The 19,301-nt window shown below is 40.0% G+C and overlaps 1 protein-coding gene across 1 annotated transcript in view; it reads right to left on the reverse strand.

The window, feature by feature from the left end:
* Positions 1–5,373: 5,373 nt before the first annotated feature.
* C3H14orf39 (chromosome 3 C14orf39 homolog) overlaps positions 5,374–19,301 on the reverse strand; it is a 41,297-nt gene continuing 27,369 nt past the window's right edge. The window contains exons 14-18 of the mRNA XM_049770263.1: positions 16,896–16,957; positions 13,962–14,140; positions 9,781–9,925; positions 8,784–8,841; positions 5,374–5,582 (exon numbers count right to left, since the gene is read on the reverse strand). Coding sequence (XP_049626220.1) covers positions 5,374–5,582; positions 8,784–8,841; positions 9,781–9,925; positions 13,962–14,140; positions 16,896–16,957 — 653 coding nt within the window. The remainder of the gene's footprint in view (positions 5,583–8,783; positions 8,842–9,780; positions 9,926–13,961; positions 14,141–16,895; positions 16,958–19,301) is intronic.

Below are 19,301 nucleotides of genomic sequence, written 5' to 3' on the forward strand. Positions count from 1 at the left end.
CTATAGAGCAAGTGAAAGAGAGTTGCATAATTCCGGAAGTAGAAAAGGAGGTACCATGTAACTTTGATTATTATCAGATTATTGATATAAATTGTGTAATTTGGTCTGAAATCCATTTTTTTTTTTTTTTGGTTTTTGGGCCACACCCGGTGGTGTTTAAGGGTTACTCCTGACTGCTCAGTAATAGCTCCTGGCAGGCACGGGGGACCATATGGGACACCGGGATTCAAACCAATCACCTTAGATCCTGGATCGGCTGCTTGCAAGGCAAACACCACTGTGCTATCTTTCCGGCTCCTGAAATCCATTGTTTTGAATCAAACTTTTCAAACAACCAGAATCAAGCCCAAGAGTGATTTCCGAGCGCAGAGCCAGGAGTAACACTGGATGTGACAAAAAAAAAAAAAATTGTAGTACAAACTTTTGTTGTTGTTGTTGCCTTTGGGCCACACCTGGCAGTTATTCCTTGCTTTGCACTCAAGATTCACTCCTGGTGAGCTCAGGGGAGCGTAGAGGATGCTGGAAATTGAACCCAAGTGGGCCATGTGCAAGATAAGTGCTCTACTTGCTATACAATAGCTCTGGCGTGGCAATATAGACTCTTATTTGAAAATATTTAGTCCAAGACAATGACTTGAAAAAAAAAAAGAAAATATTTAGTCCAACAACTTGTCCTTGGATTTCAGATTTATAGCCACTTGAATCATAATTTCCAATTCCTTTAAATAAAATACATAGGTTGGTAGGTATAAATATAAATGCCATTGCCTGTGTTTCTTGAAATCCTGAAACAATGGTTTTGAAAATTGGAGTGACGTGGAGGAATGTTAGCATCCAGCAAACACTAAAAGGGATCAGCAATGGATTGCCCTCCAGAGCCTCAGGAGAAAGAATGCAGATCCCCTGAGTTCAGCTGAGAGCCAGTTGTTGACTCTGGCCTCCAGAACTGTACAAAACTTGCTTTTTTTCTGCCAATTTACCAATTTTCTGGTAATTTGCTGGAGCAGTCACAGGGAATTAGTACATTCAAATGGACACCTTTACTTCTCCCAAGTACGAATTCACAACTCTAAAACTAGGGTTGAGCTCCATTTAAAGTTAAATGTGGGGCCGAAGAGATAGCACAGTGGTAGGGCATTTGCCTCGCACAAAGCCAACCCAGGACGGATGGTGGTTCGAATCCCGACATTCCACATGGTCTCCTGTGCTTGCCAGGAGTGATTCCTGAGGGCAGAGCCAGGAATACCGCTGAGCGCCACTGGGTATGACCCAAAACCCACAAATATGCAAATAAATGCTCGCATACATACATAGCTAATCCAGCGGTTCGGTATGTGCCATGCCAAGGTTTGATTCCAGCACCACGTCGCTTCCTGAGCACCGCAGGGGCGGCCCTTGTTGGTCCCTAACTTCCGCAATGCAGCCGAGTCCTCTACACAGCTCAAGGCCTCCAAGCATCATCCAAGCAGCGATGTGTATCGCCTGAGAGAGCATCACAGTGGAGCACTGCGGAGGACGGCCCCTCCAGAAAAGCGCATTCTAGCTTCTTACCTACATTTCCATCTTTCAACCAGTTTGCTGTTGTTTGCTTTTTAAGTATGAACCAGAATTTCTTTATACTTTTTCTAAACTATCTAGATTGTCCTTTTGACTTGCAAAATATCTTTAAAAAGACTTATTTGTCATTATGATGTTAACCATGTTGTGGCACACTAACTTAAACGGGGGACCAGGAAGGTATTTCAAAGGAATGGAGCATGTGCCTTGCATCTAGGAGGCCCTGAGTTCGATCCATTTCCATCACTGCATGATCCCTAAAACTGCCCAGCCAAGTAGCAAGGCATCACTGCCCATGTGTCTGTCAGCATGGAACAACCTGGCCAAGTATTTCAGGGTGCTAAGCATCTCCAGAGGGGCCTCGTTACCCCCATAAAAGAGGAGAGATTTAAAAAAATGTGTTTGAGGGCCAGATACTGTACAGCAGGTAGGGTTCTTGCCTTGTGACTCAGCTGCACAACGTATGGCCTTCCACCTCTGCCAGGAGTAAGCCCTGATAATTGCTTGGTGTAGCATTCCCAAACCAGATAAATTAAAAGGTGGAAGTATTGAAATATGTGCAACTTTAAAATAGGGCATGAAGAGGATTAATGCTTACAAACTCATTTTTCTCAGAAGATGAAAGGTTTACTAACCTGCTATGAAAATGACTTGGCAGACATGCAGCTAAAAGCTGGCAATCTTGGGGGAGAGAATGGCCAAGTCCCCGCCTTGTCAAAGCAACGCCTGCTGTGCCCATCACTTCAGTCGCCATTTTGCCAATGTCCCTGCTTCCTTACTCCTCTACACTCTCTTCAGAGACACCAGGCATCTTTTTCAGTGGGGCCACACCAGTGGTGCACCGGAGTCATTCCTGGCTCTGTGCTCAGAAATCACTCCTGGGCCCCGAGAGATAGCACAGCAGCGTTTGCCTTGCAAGCAGCCGATCCAGGACCAAAGGTGGTTGGTTCGAATCCCGGCGTCCCATAGGGTCCCCGTGCCTGCCAGGAGCTATTTCTGAGCAGACAGCCAGGAGTTACCCCTGAGCAACACTGGGTGTGGCCCAAAAAACAAACAAACAAAAAAAATCACTCCTGGCAGGCTGGGGGGACCATATGGGATGCTGGGGGTCAAACCACGTTGGCCACATGCAAGGCAAATGCCCTAGAGACACCAATCTTATCAAAACGCTAGGGCTGCCAGGATCTGGGCTGATATCACCAGCAATGTTTGGAATGAGTGCAGGCGCCCTCATCCTCCCATGTGTTGATACATCCGGAAGCCTGGCAGGCAAAACATGCCCCACAAAGGCTCCAGCACCTGCAGTGGTACTTGGAATTCAAGTATAGTCCAAGTAGTACTTGGACTATACAGCTGCATTTGCAGCTGGGTGATTGCCCATTTTTGTTTAATTCTAACATCCCCATAGGAACCTACCAATTTATGTGTTATCTGAAGCCATCTGATGTTCAGAAACAAATTAATTAACTGAAAGGTCAGCTAGCATGAAGAGCTTACTAATCCTTCTGACAATGATTTAATGACCTCATTGGATATGTAATTTTCACAAATTTGCTTAATACTTTTTTTAATTTTTTGTTTTTTGGGTCACACCCGGCAGCGCTCAGGGGTTAGTTACTCCTGGGTCTACACTCAGAAATCGCTCCTACCAGGTTCAGGGGACCATATGGGATGCCAGGACTCGAACCACCGTCCTTCTGGATGCAAGGCAAATGCCCTACCTCCATGCTAGCTCTCCGGCCCCCTTTTTCCTCTTATTTATTTCTTTACATTTTTTGCTCCCAGTTATCTGGAAACAAATGAATCATGATCAACTATGTCAACTATGTGATACATGTTTTTTAAAATAAAGTAAATTAAACTAAAATAAATTAAAAATGGTGTGGCAGAGAAGAAAAAGGAGAGTCACTTTTGATTAGATGGGGGGAGGCACGAAATCAAGAGTTCCTCTACATAGTTTAGACTTTCCACTGATGCCAAAGGATTGCAACCTAGACATTGTCATCAAGTTGACCAGTTTGGTCAAAAAGGGTAACAATAGAGGAGGCTTTTTATCCAGTGCTCCTCAAACTACGGCCCACAGGCCATATATTGTATTTGTTTCTGTTTGGTTTCTTCGTTTCAAAATAAGATAGATGCAGTGTGCATAGAAATTTGTTCATAGTTTTTGTTTTTACTATAGTCAGGCCCTCCAGTGAACTGGACCCCTGTTTAAGAAGTTTGAGAACCAATGCATCTGACATCAGTCACAAAATATGGAATCAATCTCTTTATAACTCAGTTAATTTTTTAGTGAGGTACTTGTTTTTTATTAAATGGGGAGAAAGGAAAGTACATACAGGAGAGCATGGGATTCTCTAGAGATAAGACAGAGTCCCATAAAGGAAAAGAAAGGAATTACACAAGCCTAATGAATGGAATCCTATAAATAACTTAAAATGTAAAAGTACGGGCCGGGCGGTGGCGCTAAAGGTAAGGTGCCTGCCTTCCCTGCGCTAGCCTTGGACGGACCGCGGTTCGATCCCCCGGTGTCCCATATGGTCCCCCAAGCCAGGAGCAACTTCTGAGTGCATAGCCAGGAGTAACCCCTGAGCATTACCGGGTGTGGCCCAAAAACCAAAAAAAAAAAAAAAAAAGTAAAAGTACAAAAATATAGAGTAATGTTTATATAATTTCATCAAATTTTGGGGCCAGAGACTTAGCATGGAGGTAGGGCATTTGCCTTGATACAGAAGGACTGTGATTCGAATCCCAGCATCCCATATGGTCCCCCGAGCCTGCCAGGAGCGATTTCTGAGCCCAAAGCCAGGAGTAACCCCTGAGCACTGCCGGGTGTGACCCCCCTTCCCCCCAAAAAAACAAACAAACAAAATAAAAGAATTTCATTAAATTTTTTTTTTGTTTTTGTTTTTTGGGCCACACCCTGTGACGCTCAGGGGTTACTCCTGGCTATGCACTCAGAAGTTGCTCCTGGCTATGCACTCAGAAGTTGCTCCTGGCTTCTTGGGGGACCATATGGGACGCCGGGGGATCAAACCGCGGTCCGTCCTAGGCTAGTGCAGGCTAGTGCTTACCTCCAGCGCCACCGCCCGGCCCCAAATTTTAAATCTTCATTTAAACTAAATACTTGATAATCAAATGTTTCATGTGAAATGTAAAACTGATGTTTTTGAATACAGGAAATAAAATTTTAAATGTTCTTAAAATGATTTAAGCAAAATCAAGATAGTAACAGATCATTATCAATACATCCAAGTTTTAGGAATTCTCCTTCACATTTACTCTTCCATTAACTGTGCTGGAATTTTAATATTATTTGTATGAAAATAGCACATTTTATTCACAATGTATAACCAATTTTATATTAAAGTACCATTCTGGATCTGGCAACAATGAAGAAAAAATGAAACAAACACTAATTTTAAAAAACATTTTGGCACCTAAAGTACCAAATTTTTACTTTTGTACTAATTCTGTACAATTACTCTGAAAAGATCTCATGATCTGAAGTGGCTCTTGTTCTTACATATTACCAGAATTACACTTAGGATCTGGGGAGGTTTAATATTTATAAACAGAGATTAATAAAATGTTCTCCTGAATAGGACTTGCAAAATGCAAAGAAAAAAAGCTAATGCCACAATAAAGAACAAAATTAGAATTCATAGCTTTACTTTCTATATTTCAATAAATATAATCAAATCACATAACAATGGTAGCCCATTATAGCTTTAATCAACAAAATGCAGCCTTGATATTTTTAATAATGTAATGATTACAGAGCAGCAAAATAATTTAAGCAAATTAGTAATGAGTTCAAAAAAAAGAAAACTGTGTTGAATTCTGTGAGGAAATACTTGGTGAAGAAAAATGTTTTACAGTAGAAGGCATCGTGCTTTCATTCTGTTCAAATGAAAATGGAAAACTAAAATCGTCTTTTTTAGTTTCAAATGTGTGCGTTGAAGAGTCCGCTGAAAATGAAAATGTAAAGGTATCTTCTCCTTCTGATTTCCCAAATAAATTTCCTGGGAAAGACAAACATTACATTAGCCTGATATTCTGTTACATAATATGCACAAACTAGTGAATTATATATACTACATCCAATAAACAGAATAACACTGAATTTTTTGTGTGTTTATTGAGCATTCCTCTTATGTACAAAACATTGATGTTGGTGCTAAGGAAGGTCAAAGAGAATCAAATTCGACCACTTTCAAATAATCTGAACTAGATCATATAAAAATCTGTAAGGAAGAAAGAGGAGTAAAACACTTCCAGTGGAGACATTAGCAAAGAGACAGACAAACAAAGATGCATAGGTAGAGTACGAACAACAATCAAGGCTGAGACAGTGCCATGCCTTCCAGGCACTTGCCTTGCGTTCAGCTAACCAGGTCGCAGTCCCTGGCTCTGCATATGGAGTGACCCTGAGTGCACCCAGGTGTGTTCCAAAAATAAAAGCCAAAGAAAAATGAAAATAAAGTAATTCAGCTTGCCAGGAGTAGCGAGAAACAGTAAGCTGTTCAAGAAGAAATAATGAAAACAAGCTGGAAAAACTATCTTACTGTCACATGTGTTAGTCCTGTCATCCACCAGTCTGTTTGTTACTCACATAAAAATACTGGCATCATTCTTGCTTTAATACTTAAGTCATAAGAAAGCTTTTAGAGTTTCACCTTCAGAAAACTTATTAAAATATGTCATTTATCACCATCAATTCTGTTATTATCTTAACAGCTTTTTACTCAATCTTTCTCATATAAGCCTGGACTCGTCTTCTTTTTTTTATCTATAAAGAAGCTAAGTAATTATTTTAAAACCTGCCAAATCACTCATCTCTTTGCTCAAACACTCCATAGCTTCTTATCTCCCTCAGAAAAAAAATCCTTGCGACTAAGCATCCATGTAATTTCTCTCTCTCTGTCTCTCTCTCTCTCCCCCAACTTTCCACCCCCTGGTTCAATCTCCAACCAATTTCTACTTCCTTGTTTATTCTTTTGTTGTTGTTGGGCCACACCGGTGACGCTCAGGGGTTACTCCTGGGATATAACCACATCTGTCCTAGGTCAGCCACGTGCCAGGCAAACGCCCTACTGCTTGCACCATCACTCCAGCCCATATATTTTCTTTCTTTTTCTTGTTAAGCGCTGTCATTATCTTGTGTCTCTACATACCTTTTCTTTGTTTTTGCTTTTTGGCCACACATGGTGATTCAGGGGTTACTCCTATCTATGCACTCAGAAATCGCTCCTGGCTTGGGGGACCATATGGGACACTGGGGAGCGAACCGAGCTCTGTCCTGGGTCAGCCACATGCAAGGCAAACACCCTACCACTGCGTTATGCTCTGGCCCTACTTCCTTATTTGAGTCTTATCATATAAATTTACCTAGTATAACATGAATAAGCTGAGCATGTTTCCATATCAAAGCCTGCACACACTCTGCTTACAATATTTAGACCCCGGCAGCCTAACCTATGCTCCCCTCGGGTGTCTGTCCGCTCTAATACTGCATTTTAAGGTTGCCCACCCTAACGCTCTTAACACAGACACCTTTTCAGTCGAAGTAAATCCTATTAATTTCTCTTATTCTGCTTTTCTTTTCTTTATTACCATCTAGTAATAACATTAAGTCATCATGTTTCTGCTTATCCAGACCCCTCTGGAAGAGTGACTTCAGAACCTGAATTCCCATTATGTATATCAAAACCATAAATAAACACTACTATAAACTTATTACCTAAACAATGATGAGTCTGGATCCTCATAGAACTGTTTTTAAAAAAAAAACTATGAAATGAAGTGAATCTATAACTTTGTGACTGCCTATTCAACTGCAGAGTAGCACCTGAGTTAGAAAAGCTATGTTATAATACAGATTCTGTCTTGTGGTGAGAATGGCATTAAAAGATTTGGGGAGGATATGGAGGCTGCAGTTTTTGCACATCAAGGTGACAGCTATGAATCATGCCTTTTGTTCATGGCAGTTTATGTGTTTTAAGTGGTGAAATAACAAAATAATACCTATTTTTACTTGGCTAGAAAGTAGACTTTTCACTGAGATAAAGATGTTGTACATGCAGTTATCTGTTTTGTATATTATGCAAATCTAACCAAACCGAGTATCAAATGAAAACGTAGAACATGTGAATCTGATGACCATTCCAAGCCCATATTTAGAGCACTACTTCCTCATATGACATGATCATATGTTCATTTCACTCTCTCCCACTAGAACATAAACCCTACGAAAACTTGTCCACCAAGAATCAGAGAATCAAAGGTAATAACAATACAAAATATGCATGTACACATCTAAAGTTTGAAAGAATTTATAAAGAGATTTAGAAAAGAAAAGTCAATAAAGAGTAAATACTAGAGATTGGAGGAAAGAAATCCAAAGCTCCCAGAGGAAAAACGATGCGAACAATAAATCTATATCAAATGCCAGGAGAGAGTATTGGAACAAATACAAACTACACTTAACCTTTGATAACTGGGAAGTTACTAGTAATATTGAAGAAATTAACTCTTGCTAGAGCACTGAGAGTAGTAGTTAAAAATAAAATCAACGTAGGACTGGGATGATAGTAGAGTGGGTAGGGTGCTCGCCTTGCATGAGGCCAACTTGAGTTTGATCCCCTTTTAGTCCCCTAAGCATCCCATCTGGTTCCCCATTCCCTGCTAGAAGTGATACCTGAGCATGAAGGCAGGAGTAAACCCTGAGCAGATAGCTGGCTGTGGTCCAAAATCAAAATTATAAACAACAACAAAAAAAAAAATGGGGGGGGGGGTTTCCACACCCGGCAGCGCTCGGAGTGACTCCTAGCTCTGCGCTCAGAAATCCCTCCTGACAAGCTCAGGAAACTATATGGGATGCGAGGGATCGAACCCAGGTGGTCCATCCCAGGTCGGCTGCATGCAAGGCAGATGCCCAATTGCTGTGCTAACGCTCTAGCCCCATAAACCAAAATTTTTTAATTAAAGAAAATAATAAAACCAGTGGATGTCACAGGGAAGTAATTCTTAAACAACAAATTCAATCAACAGCTCAAAAAGTAAAATCAAAATCAAATGCCATTCTGAGGATGTGGAAAACATTCTTTGTATGTATGAAGCCTTGGGAGTTATTCCATGTAAAAACAAATGAAAGCAAAACAAAACAAAACATATTAGTAGAAAAGTTAAATTATTTTTATGATTATTAGACTTCAATCACTTACCAATTTCTTGTTGAGATGATGAGAGAGGATTTATATTTACTGCAGGATTTTCATCAAACTGAAAAATAATTTTCTTTAAATGTTACTCACAGAATAAGAGAATAGTTTATATGCATTTTACATCTAACTTTCACTTCAAATAAGAAGACTTAGAATAAATAAAAAGTGTTGTGTATGTAAATATTTTAGGGGATTACTATGTTACTCACCCTAACCTGATTGGTGATTGTGCCTACCCTAGGGTGTGACCTGGCATTCTGCCCCCACCCTAGGGTAGTACCTGATTCTGCTTCCACCATTGGGTGGTATCTGATCCCACCATTGGGTGGTCAGCCCCTGAAGAGGTTGACTGATGGAGGGATGGAGGATGAGGCCTTTCTCTTCCAGTTCAGAGCACGCGTCTGCCACCCTGTCTAGCCGACGGTTCTGAGGTGAAATGGCGGGTAAACAGCTCGCAGATAGTCAGGCTTGTGGAAATATTAGCTTTATTCGGTGGACAAGACTGAAGTCCAAAGACTCAGCCTCAGATCCAGCAAAAAAGCCCCGGCCTTCCACAGACCCTTGTTTTTATCCCCCAGAATCAGGTCCCACCCAATGGTGGGATCAGATACCAACCAATGGTGGAAGCAGAATCAGGTACTACCCTAGGGTGGGGGCAGAATGCCAGGTCACACCCTAGGGTAGGGCACAATCACCAATCAGGTTAGGGTGAGTAACATAGTAATCCCCTAAAATATTTACATACACAACAATAAGCACTTTACATAAAATTATGCTAAAACTTTTGTTCAAAACCTATTGTTTGCTTATTTAAAAAGACCGACTGAGGTCTGGATATACAGCAGTTAACTACCTGCTGCTGACCTGGGCTTGAGCCTCAGCACCCCTTATGATCCTCCAAATACCACTTGTGATCCTTGACCACAGAGCCAGGAGAAAGCCCTAATGCCACTAGGTGTGTCCCCCAACGAAACAAAACACTAGCTCCTCATATTACCTGAACTGATGACATTTCGGAATCAAAGATAGAAGAACCAAATAAATTCAACCCAGGAGATCTAGAAGTGCAAATCGGAAAGAAAGAAAATCCAGGAGAATCCTTTCTTGTCTGACCTCCAGGTACTTCATTTGCATTTCTGTTAGAAAGATAAGAAGCAAAATTGTTTAAAAATTCATTCAACACTACAGACTTTCTAGAACCATAGCAATGACATAAAAATAAAAAGAGCACAGTAGGAAAAGGGAAGAACAAATATTCAAGTAATTAATTTATTGCATTTGGGGTGAAGAATATACTAACTAAAGTAGAAAAATTATTTGAAGAATACTAATAGTAATTTCTACTAAGGATGTATATCAGACGATTCAAGATTATTTCATCAGTATTAATTTATTACTCAAAATAATCCTATAAATAGCTATTACCTCAATTTTAAGAAAAGGATCTTAAAGTCATAGAAAGGTTATAATTATTTGCTTTTAAAAGGGGCCATATGGCACAGGCCTCAGAAGAATGGGCATTTTCAGGGCCGGCATGGTGGCGCTAGAGGTAAAGTGTCTGCAAGCGCTAGCCAAGGAAGGACCGCGGTTCGATCCCCTGGCATCCCATATGGTCCCCCCTAAGCCAGGGGGCAATTTCTGAGTACTTAGCCAGGAGTAACCCCTGAGCATCAAACGGGTGTGGTCCAAAAAAACAAAAAACAAAAAACAAAACAAAAAAAAAAGAATGGGCATTCTCTATTCATCCCCTGATCTAGGAAAGCCATTTACGAAACATCGAAGGTTGTCTATAACATCACCTGGAGGCAATCCTCTACCAGGGAAGACCCTACCGCTGCTCTGACATCCACGTACTCAAAAGAGACTTCCCTTACACTGAGAAGAAATAACAACAACGACCTGCTTACTGGACAGGCTTTCTGCATTGCCCTTTAATTGTGAGGTGAAACGAGAGGATGTTCCACACCAGCCTGACTTTAATGTAGGATATGCAGATTGCAGGATCATTAATACAGAAACCTGATGCCAACAATAGAGACTGCGTGAAAAATAAAACTGTATTGGCACGACAGACAATGACTTGGATTGAACAAACTAGTTTGCCTGGAGCCTAGAGTTGGCCTTATGCCAGGAATTTCAGGGGTAGGGTCTCCTTGTATTTAGGCCAAGGCTTTTCCTTTCCATGTCCCCCATATTTTGGTGGGCCTATGCAAACAGTATTTGCCACTCTAACACCGTTTTTACTGTGCTCCTTTGACTCTAAACCTTAAAAAACCACTTAAACTTTTGATGTTAACTTAAACGAATATGTATGTGCATGAAAATATAAAAAAATACTATGCCTTCAAAGTTCAAGGAGTCACATAAATTTCATGGCCTTATATTGCTTTGTGTACTGCTAAGAAAAGTTATAATGTACTACAATCTGGGGACTTGTGGACAAAGTAATTGTACATGGGTTCTGTTTTATTTTTCTTTTGTTTTTTTTTTTAGCCACACCCATTTGATGCTCAGGGGTTACTCCTGGTGAAGCACTCAGAAACTGCCCCTGGCTTGGGGGGACCATATGGGATGCCAGGCGATTGAACCGCGGTCCTTCCTTGGCTAGCGCTTGCAAGGCACACAACTTACCTCTAGCGCCACCTCACTGGCCCCTGTGTCATTTTTCTTAATGTTCTTTGTAAGTTCAAAATTTAGGCGTCAGCGAGGGAATTTCTTCTGAGAACTCTGTTTAGGGGTAATTGTCCTTTCATTGTAACTTTACCTTGTCCTCTTTCTTTGCATCATTTTACTCATAATTAAAAATAAAAAATTAATAAAAAGGGGGCCATATAGTACAGCATGCAGACTACTTTACCTTACACATAGACAACCCAAATTCAATCCTTAGTATCCCTTATGGTTCCCTGAGCAGAGAGCTAGGAGTGAGCCCTGAGAACTGCGGGTGTGGCCCCAAAAGAATGTGAGTGCCAGAGTTAGACTGAATGTAGAAATCTATTTTTGAAAGTCAAAAAAAAAAAATTAGGGGGAAGCACAGTCCTGTGCTGAGGAATCATTCCTGCAGGTGCTCAAGGAGCCAATGTAGTGCCTGGAATCAAAGTTGGGCCTCCTACATGCAAAGCAAGTACTCAACCAGGTGAGCTATCCTTCAAAACCTTAGAAGTTTAAACTCTTAATCCAAATGCAGAAGTATCTCCAAGATCTTGAAAGCCAGTCACAAGATTTTCAGTCTTAATGAGAAGCAGGGCCCTTACAGATAATGGCATTAGGAGACAACTAAATGATTCATTAATAGTAACTGAACACAAAAGTATATGCAAAAGCATAGCTGCACATTGAAAGCAAGAATTCTGAAGGCAGAATTGCCTTAGTTTGAGACTTTACTCCATTAATAATGGAGTATTACTGGAAACAACCCAGATGCCCTTCAACAGATGAATGGCTAAAGAAACTGTGGTACATAGACACAATGAAGTATTGTACAGCCTTCAGGAGAGATGAAGTCATGAGACTTTCCTATACCTGGCTGTACATGGCATCTATTATGCTGAGTGAAATAAGTCAAAGAGAGAGAAATAGACACAGAATAATCTCACTCATCTATGGGTTTTAAGGAAAACTAAGGACATTATTGTAATAATGCCCAGAGACACTAGAGATGAGGGCCAGAAGGACCGGCTCACAATATGAAGCTCACCACAAAGAGACCAAGAGTAGCGGGTGCAGTTAGGGAAATAACTACACTAACGACTGTCATGATAATCTTATTGAGTGAGAAAAGTAGAATGCCTGTCTCAAATATAGGCTGGGAAGGAGTAGGGGCATTGGTGGTGGGAATGTTGCACTGGTGAAGGAGGGTTTTGTTTATGACTGAAACCCAACAGGATTATGCTTGTCACTATGGTGCTTAAATGAAGATTTAAAAAAAATACTGGAATATTACTTATGATTATGTTTTCTCATTTTACGTAAAATAATGTACTTACAGCTCTACAAAGTTTTGACTGGAATAAGCAGCATTTCATAAAATGCTTATACATGTCAATGAGATATCACTGTTAAATACGACAATGTCTGTCTATATTTCCCTAACTATCTATATAACCATTACTTAGCCACTTAAATTTACAACAAGTTTTTTTATTGGGGGGGGGTCATACCCTCAGCGTTCAGGGGTTACTCCTAGCTCTATGCTCAGAAATTGCTCTCGGCAGGCTCGGGGGACCATATAGGATGCCAGGATTTGAACCACCGTCCTTCTGCATGCAAGGCAAACACCCTAACCCCATGCTATCTCTCCGACCCCTACAACAGTTTTCTCATCTATAAAGAGAGTAAAATACATTATTATCACTTCCTTTATAGTTCTTATATTTGATGGTTTCACATGAAATAGGCTATACTATAGTAAATAATGGCAGTAATACATAAAACTCTTTTAATACACTAAAAATAGAAAAGTAAATAAAACCCAGATAAAAAGAACTATATTACATATGTTTTAGAGGAATTTTAAGGTTCAGCTTTAAGGAAGAAAATAAACTAACCAATTAAATTAAATTAAATGGCAACACTACATTTTTGGCAGTACCCTAAAAATATACATTTTCTGAAAAAAAAAAGAAAAGAAAAATATAGAGTTTCTGAAGTTAAATAACAAAAATATAAACAGCAATCCCTGCCAAGGTTAATAGAGAATGGTATCTCTCATAGCACACTTTAAGTACATGTAAGGGCAGATGTCTAATAAGACATTTTGATGGTATTTGTGATCGACTATATGAGACAGTCGTATGACACTTAAAAATCGTTCATACTTTTATTTATCCTTTGAAAAAAAAACTTAAATCTAAGTAGTCCTATACTGGATAGTACTAAGAGTGTATGACAATACTCAGTTAAATGTTATGAGAAAATAGTGGAAAACATTTTCTAAAACGAGAATGGTTGAGTGTTAATAAATGTTCAAATAGAATAACAGGTAAATAGTAGGTAGATTATATTTACTCTTCTAGTCTCTTTATCAGAGGAGATATTGTAATTATAATTATAATATCTTAACTATTCCATAATAAAACCGTTTAAGTTAAAAATCATAAGAATTTTGTTATTTTTATCAATTTGTGCAGAACTGTACTAAAGAGGCTGATTTGTTTATTATAATAATTAATATCCTACATTTCAGATGGTGGAGTTTTAGAGAACAGTATTTTCTCCAAAGACTCAGGTGTTTTTGTAGTTTCAGAAGTTCTTAAAAATATAGGAATTTCAGGAGTTTTTGAAAGACTCTTAGTCCTTTCTTCTACTTCATCACTATTACTTTCTACAGGCTTCACCAATTCTTCTGTACATATAACCTGCAAGTTAGTAACAGATGTACAAAAAATAATGTTATTGTATTCATAAAAAAACACATGCAAATGTCTTTACTTCTAGATAGCTAGGACAGGGGATAAGGTGCTTGCCTTGCATGGGGGGACCCCAGTTTGATCACCGGTATCACATATGTTCCCCAAGCATCACAAGAACAATTCCTGGGGCAGGAGAGATAGCATGGAGGTAAGGCGTTTGCCTTTCATGCAGGAGGTCATCGGTTCGAATCCCGGCGCCCCATATGGTCCCCTGTGCCTGCCAGGAGCAATTTCTGAGCCTGGAGCCAGGAATAACCCCTGAGCACTGCCAGGTGTGACCCAAAAACCAAAAAAAAAAAAAAAAAGAACAATTCCTTAGCACAGAGCTAGAAATAAGTCCTGATCACAGCCAGATGTGGCCCCAAACCGAAATAAAACATAAAAGGTAAAGAATGAATTCATAAAGCTAACATCAAATGGAAAATTGAAAACATAATCTATTTTTTACTTTCTTTCTAGCTTCATCTTCACCATCTCCCCCTGAAAAAAAATAAATGATAAGAACATACTCAAATTGTTAAAGGAATGTTTCGGACTGATGCTTTTTTGTTGTTATTTGTGCCACACCCAGTGACTCTCGGGGAGGGATCCTGGCAGGGCTGGGACTGTCCAGTGCTGAGGACCCTCTGGCCCATGAATGATGCCTCTTTTGTTTATGGGAATTTTTTTTGGGGGGGGCACACCTGGCAGTGCTCAGGGTTTACTCCTGACGTAGAGATTACTCCAAGCAGGCTTAGGGACCATATGGGATGGCAGAAATTAAATTCAGGTCAGCTGTATGCAAGGCAAGTGCATTACCCACTGCACTACTACCTCTGGCCCCAAATTATGTCTCTTAAAATTACCACACCAGGCTCAAGATCACAATGGGAAACCATTTTGCTACCAAGGACCATATGTGTATTTATAACATTTGTAGACCAAATAATGTCGACATTTGGTAATAATACCAAAGGGCCAGTGGCATCTACGGACCATTATGTGTCTGTCTTGTCCTCTACGAGGGCCAGACCACATAATCCCACAAGCTTCCACAAGTGTGGACCTGTGAACGAGATGTTTCCCACCCTGCTGATTTATGTAATTCCATGACATTTGGAAAAGTAATCCTTTTTCTTGGGGGACGTTGGCATACCTGACTGTACTCAGAGCTTACTCCTGACTCTGCGTTCAGGGATCACTCCTAACAGGCTCAGAGAACCATATGATATGCCAAGGATAGAATCCAGGTTGGCCGCCTGCGAAGCACCCTCCTCACTATTCTATCATTCTGGCCCCAAGTTATTCATTTCTAAGTAATCTTGGTCTCATAATGGACTTTGTACCTCTTATAAACTCTCATATGTTCTCTGCAAAGATTGAGAAACTGAATACTGATTTCCCATATTTAATTTTACATAATATATTTACCAGTCCAAATTCAATCAAAGAAATACAACTTATGTGTTTTTCCCTTGAAACAGAATACTGCTGAGTTAGTTTTGTTTTGTTTTGTTTTGGGGGGGCCACACCCGGCAACACGCAGGGGTTATTCCTGACTTGCGCTCAGAAATCGCTCCTGGCAGGCTAGGGGGACTATATGGGATGCCGGGGATTGAACTGGTGTCTATCCTGTCTATCCTGGATCATCCACATGCAAGGCAAACACCCTATCTCTATGCTATTGCTCCTGCCTCAGCTGTTGTTTTTAATAGTTATGTTGTTTTTAGTAGTTATGATAAATTATACACATAAGCTTTCCACCTTATTTTGAACTTATTGGCAACTATTAGTCATGATTTGCTATGTCAAGTCATTAAATCAGAACAAACAAAATTGCTTTGTTTAGTCATGACTTGTATCAGCATATAACTAATTAATAAAATGGTATATATTTATGTAAACCTTTGATATTTCATTTTTTATCTAAAACTTGTTCTTCTTCTTCTTCTTCTTTTTTTTTTTTTGGTTTCTGGGTCACACCCAGCGGTGCTCAGGACTTACTCCTAGCCCTACAGTCAGAAATTACCCCTGGCAGGCTCGGAAGACCATATGGGATGCCAGGATTTGAACCACCTTCCTTTTGAATGCCAGGCAAATGCCTTGACTCCATGCTATCTCTCCAGACCAATCTAAAACTTCTTCTTTAAAATAATATTTGTATTTAAGCACCATGTATTTGTATTTAACCACATTTGTATTTAACCACAAATATGTTTGTAGTTGGATTTCAGTTATAAAAAGAATACCCCCCCCTTTCACCAGTGAATATTCCCTAATCTAAAACTTCTTTTTTTTAAACATGACCATTTTATTTATTTATTTATTTATTTTTGGTTTTTGGGTCACACCTGGCAGCGCTCAGGGGTTACTCCTGTGCTCAGAAATCACTCCTGGCAGGCACCGGGGGGGGGGGGCGGGGGGGGATCGGGGGCGGGGGGGGGGAGACCATATGGGATGCCGGGATTGGAACCACTGTGTCCTGGATCAATTGCTTGCAAGGCAAATGTCCTACCTGTTGTGCTATCGCTCTGGCCCTAATCTAAAACTTTTAAGGACAGAATTTCTAATGCCACAGAAACCTAATTATCAAGCTAGAACATCTAGATCTCATTATACTAAATCTAAAACAACCAATATTTTAAATAGGAACATTTGCTTAGAAATATAACTATAAAGGCCATAGGAAAATGACAAATTAGAAAGCAAACATCTGACTTACTTGTGAAGAACATTTTGATTCTCTTAATTGTTTTCCTGTCCCTTTATCTCCAGACTCAGCATCTGTTTGTTATATGAGAACACCATTTTTCTTTTTTGTGAGTTCATTGAAAAATAAAACTCAGTTGAATCATAAAATTATGTAAACATAAACCAGGTCAAGGAAAAAAAGACATTAAAAGTTCTAGAAAACTTGTATACTCTTCATAAACTTCACAAAGATAACCGTTGTTAACTTTTATGACAATAGTTTCAACATTGCTAAAATTATTAAACAACAACATTTTATAACTATAAATAATAGAATCTAGTTTGCCTGTTTAAATGTAACATGACAACTAAATGAGTTAGGGTATGGTTTTGGTTTTTGTTTTTTGGCCACAACCAGCAGGGCTCATGAGTTACTCCGAATTCTGCACTCAGGAATCATTCCTGGCAAGGGTTAGAGGACTATATAGAATGCCGGGGATCAAACCTGGCTGAGCCACGTGCAAGATAAGTACTTCCTGCTGTAGTATTCCCCTCCCTTCCAAATTCTTGCTTTCTTTAGCAAACTGCTTGTAAGTCATTTGTGTTGCTATATCTATATGGCCTATTTACTTCTATGGATGTAAAAGCACTCCATGTATAAATACAAAACAATACATTCATTTCACTTCAAATGGGTGTTTAGGAGTTTTCTGCTTTGAGTCCACTAGAAAAAATTACTTTATAAGCATCATTTTACTTACCTATTGTGGTGTACCCTAAGACCCACCCATTTCTGGGAGGGGTCTGAACCGGATAGTAGGTGTAACTTTACCTGCAAGCCCCTCCCATTCCTGGGAGGGGTTTGGAAAAAGGTAGATAAGGCTGGGACCAAGGGAATTCGGCCCTTTTGGCTCTTTGCCCTTTTGCCGTTTCTCTCTTGGCCCGGCTTGGCTTCCTGGCTTTTGGATCTTTGGGCCGCTTGGAGCCCAAAGGGAAGATGGCTAACAGGAGATAAGATGCAGGGCTAGCAAAATATAGCTGTGCTTGAAAGGTTGACATAGGCCACACACCTGTGGTGGCAAGGGCATGAATAAAGATGATTCTTCCTGAAGCCTGCGTGTGAGTGAGTCTTGATTACGCGGATTACCTGGGCCTGGAACTTGCCAGCTGGATGGGGGATGAAGCCACGTGGCTGGGGCCTAAGCACAAAGGCCTCCATCCACCGCCATCCAGCCCCATCGTTAATTATTTAATGCAACATTTACTTAGTAGTTAAAAAATAAAAATAAAAGGGAAGTCATTCAGTTTAGCTCATTTAAACATCTAATTTCTAACCACCTGCATCTTTGTCTTAAGTCATTTTCTTTATAATTTAAATGTGTTTTGTTGTCTTTCAGAGTTAATATTTTCAATTGCAAAATGTTTTACTGTGTATTTTAATGTACTTAGCCTGTTTTTAAAATGTATGTTATGCATGTATGCTGAAGTACTTGTGTATAAAAAAAATATAGGAACAGTGAAGTTCCCCCAATATAGTTTAAAAGTATAGGAACATAAAAGTTCCAAAATAGTGCTTGGTAAAAAAGCATTAATAGAATTTTAGGTTACAGGTGTAAAGTATATTTTGCAAATGATATGTTTTTGAAAAGGGCTGGTATATTAATTTTCACTTTATTACGTTGGCGCATGAAAATATTTAAAAAAGGGGGAAATGTGGTGTACCCTAAGACCCACCCATTTCTGGGAGGGGTCTGAACCGGATAGTAGGTGTAACTTTACCTGCAAGCCCCTCCCATTCCTGGGAGGGGTTTGGAAAAAGGTAGATAAGGCTGGGACCAAGGGAATTCGGCCCTTTTGGCTCTTTGCCCTTTTGCCGTTTCTCTCTTGGCCCGGCTTGGCTTCCTGGCTTTTGGATCTTTGGGCCGCTTGGAGCCCAAAGGGAAGATGGCTAACAGGAGATAAGATGCAGGGCTAGCAAAATATAGCTGTGCTTGAAAGGTTGACATAGGCCACACACCTGTGGTGGCAAGGGCATGAATAAAGATGATTCTTCCTGAAGCCTGCGTGTGAGTGAGTCTTGATTACGCGGATTACCTGGGCCTGGAACTTGCCAGCTGGATGGGGGATGAAGCCACGTGGCTGGGGCCTAAGCACAAAGGCCTCCATCCACCGCCATCCAGCCCCATCGTTAATTAATTAATGCAACAACCTATATGTACTTACATACTTTTGTTGTTCTAAACATATACTTGGGATTAAAATTGCAAGGTACAAATACATACATTCTTTTTACTAAAGAGAGTTGCACCATTTTCTATGGTTAGCAACCAGTCATCCTGAGCTACTCCACAAAGTCTCTTCCACCAAATTATTAGCTTCAATTATAATATGAACAGATCTCAAGATAAGTTATTTATAAATGACAGATTGATAGTTA

Source organism: Suncus etruscus, chromosome 3, assembly GCF_024139225.1.
Source record: "Suncus etruscus isolate mSunEtr1 chromosome 3, mSunEtr1.pri.cur, whole genome shotgun sequence".
NCBI classification, from domain to species: domain Eukaryota; kingdom Metazoa; phylum Chordata; class Mammalia; order Eulipotyphla; family Soricidae; genus Suncus; species Suncus etruscus.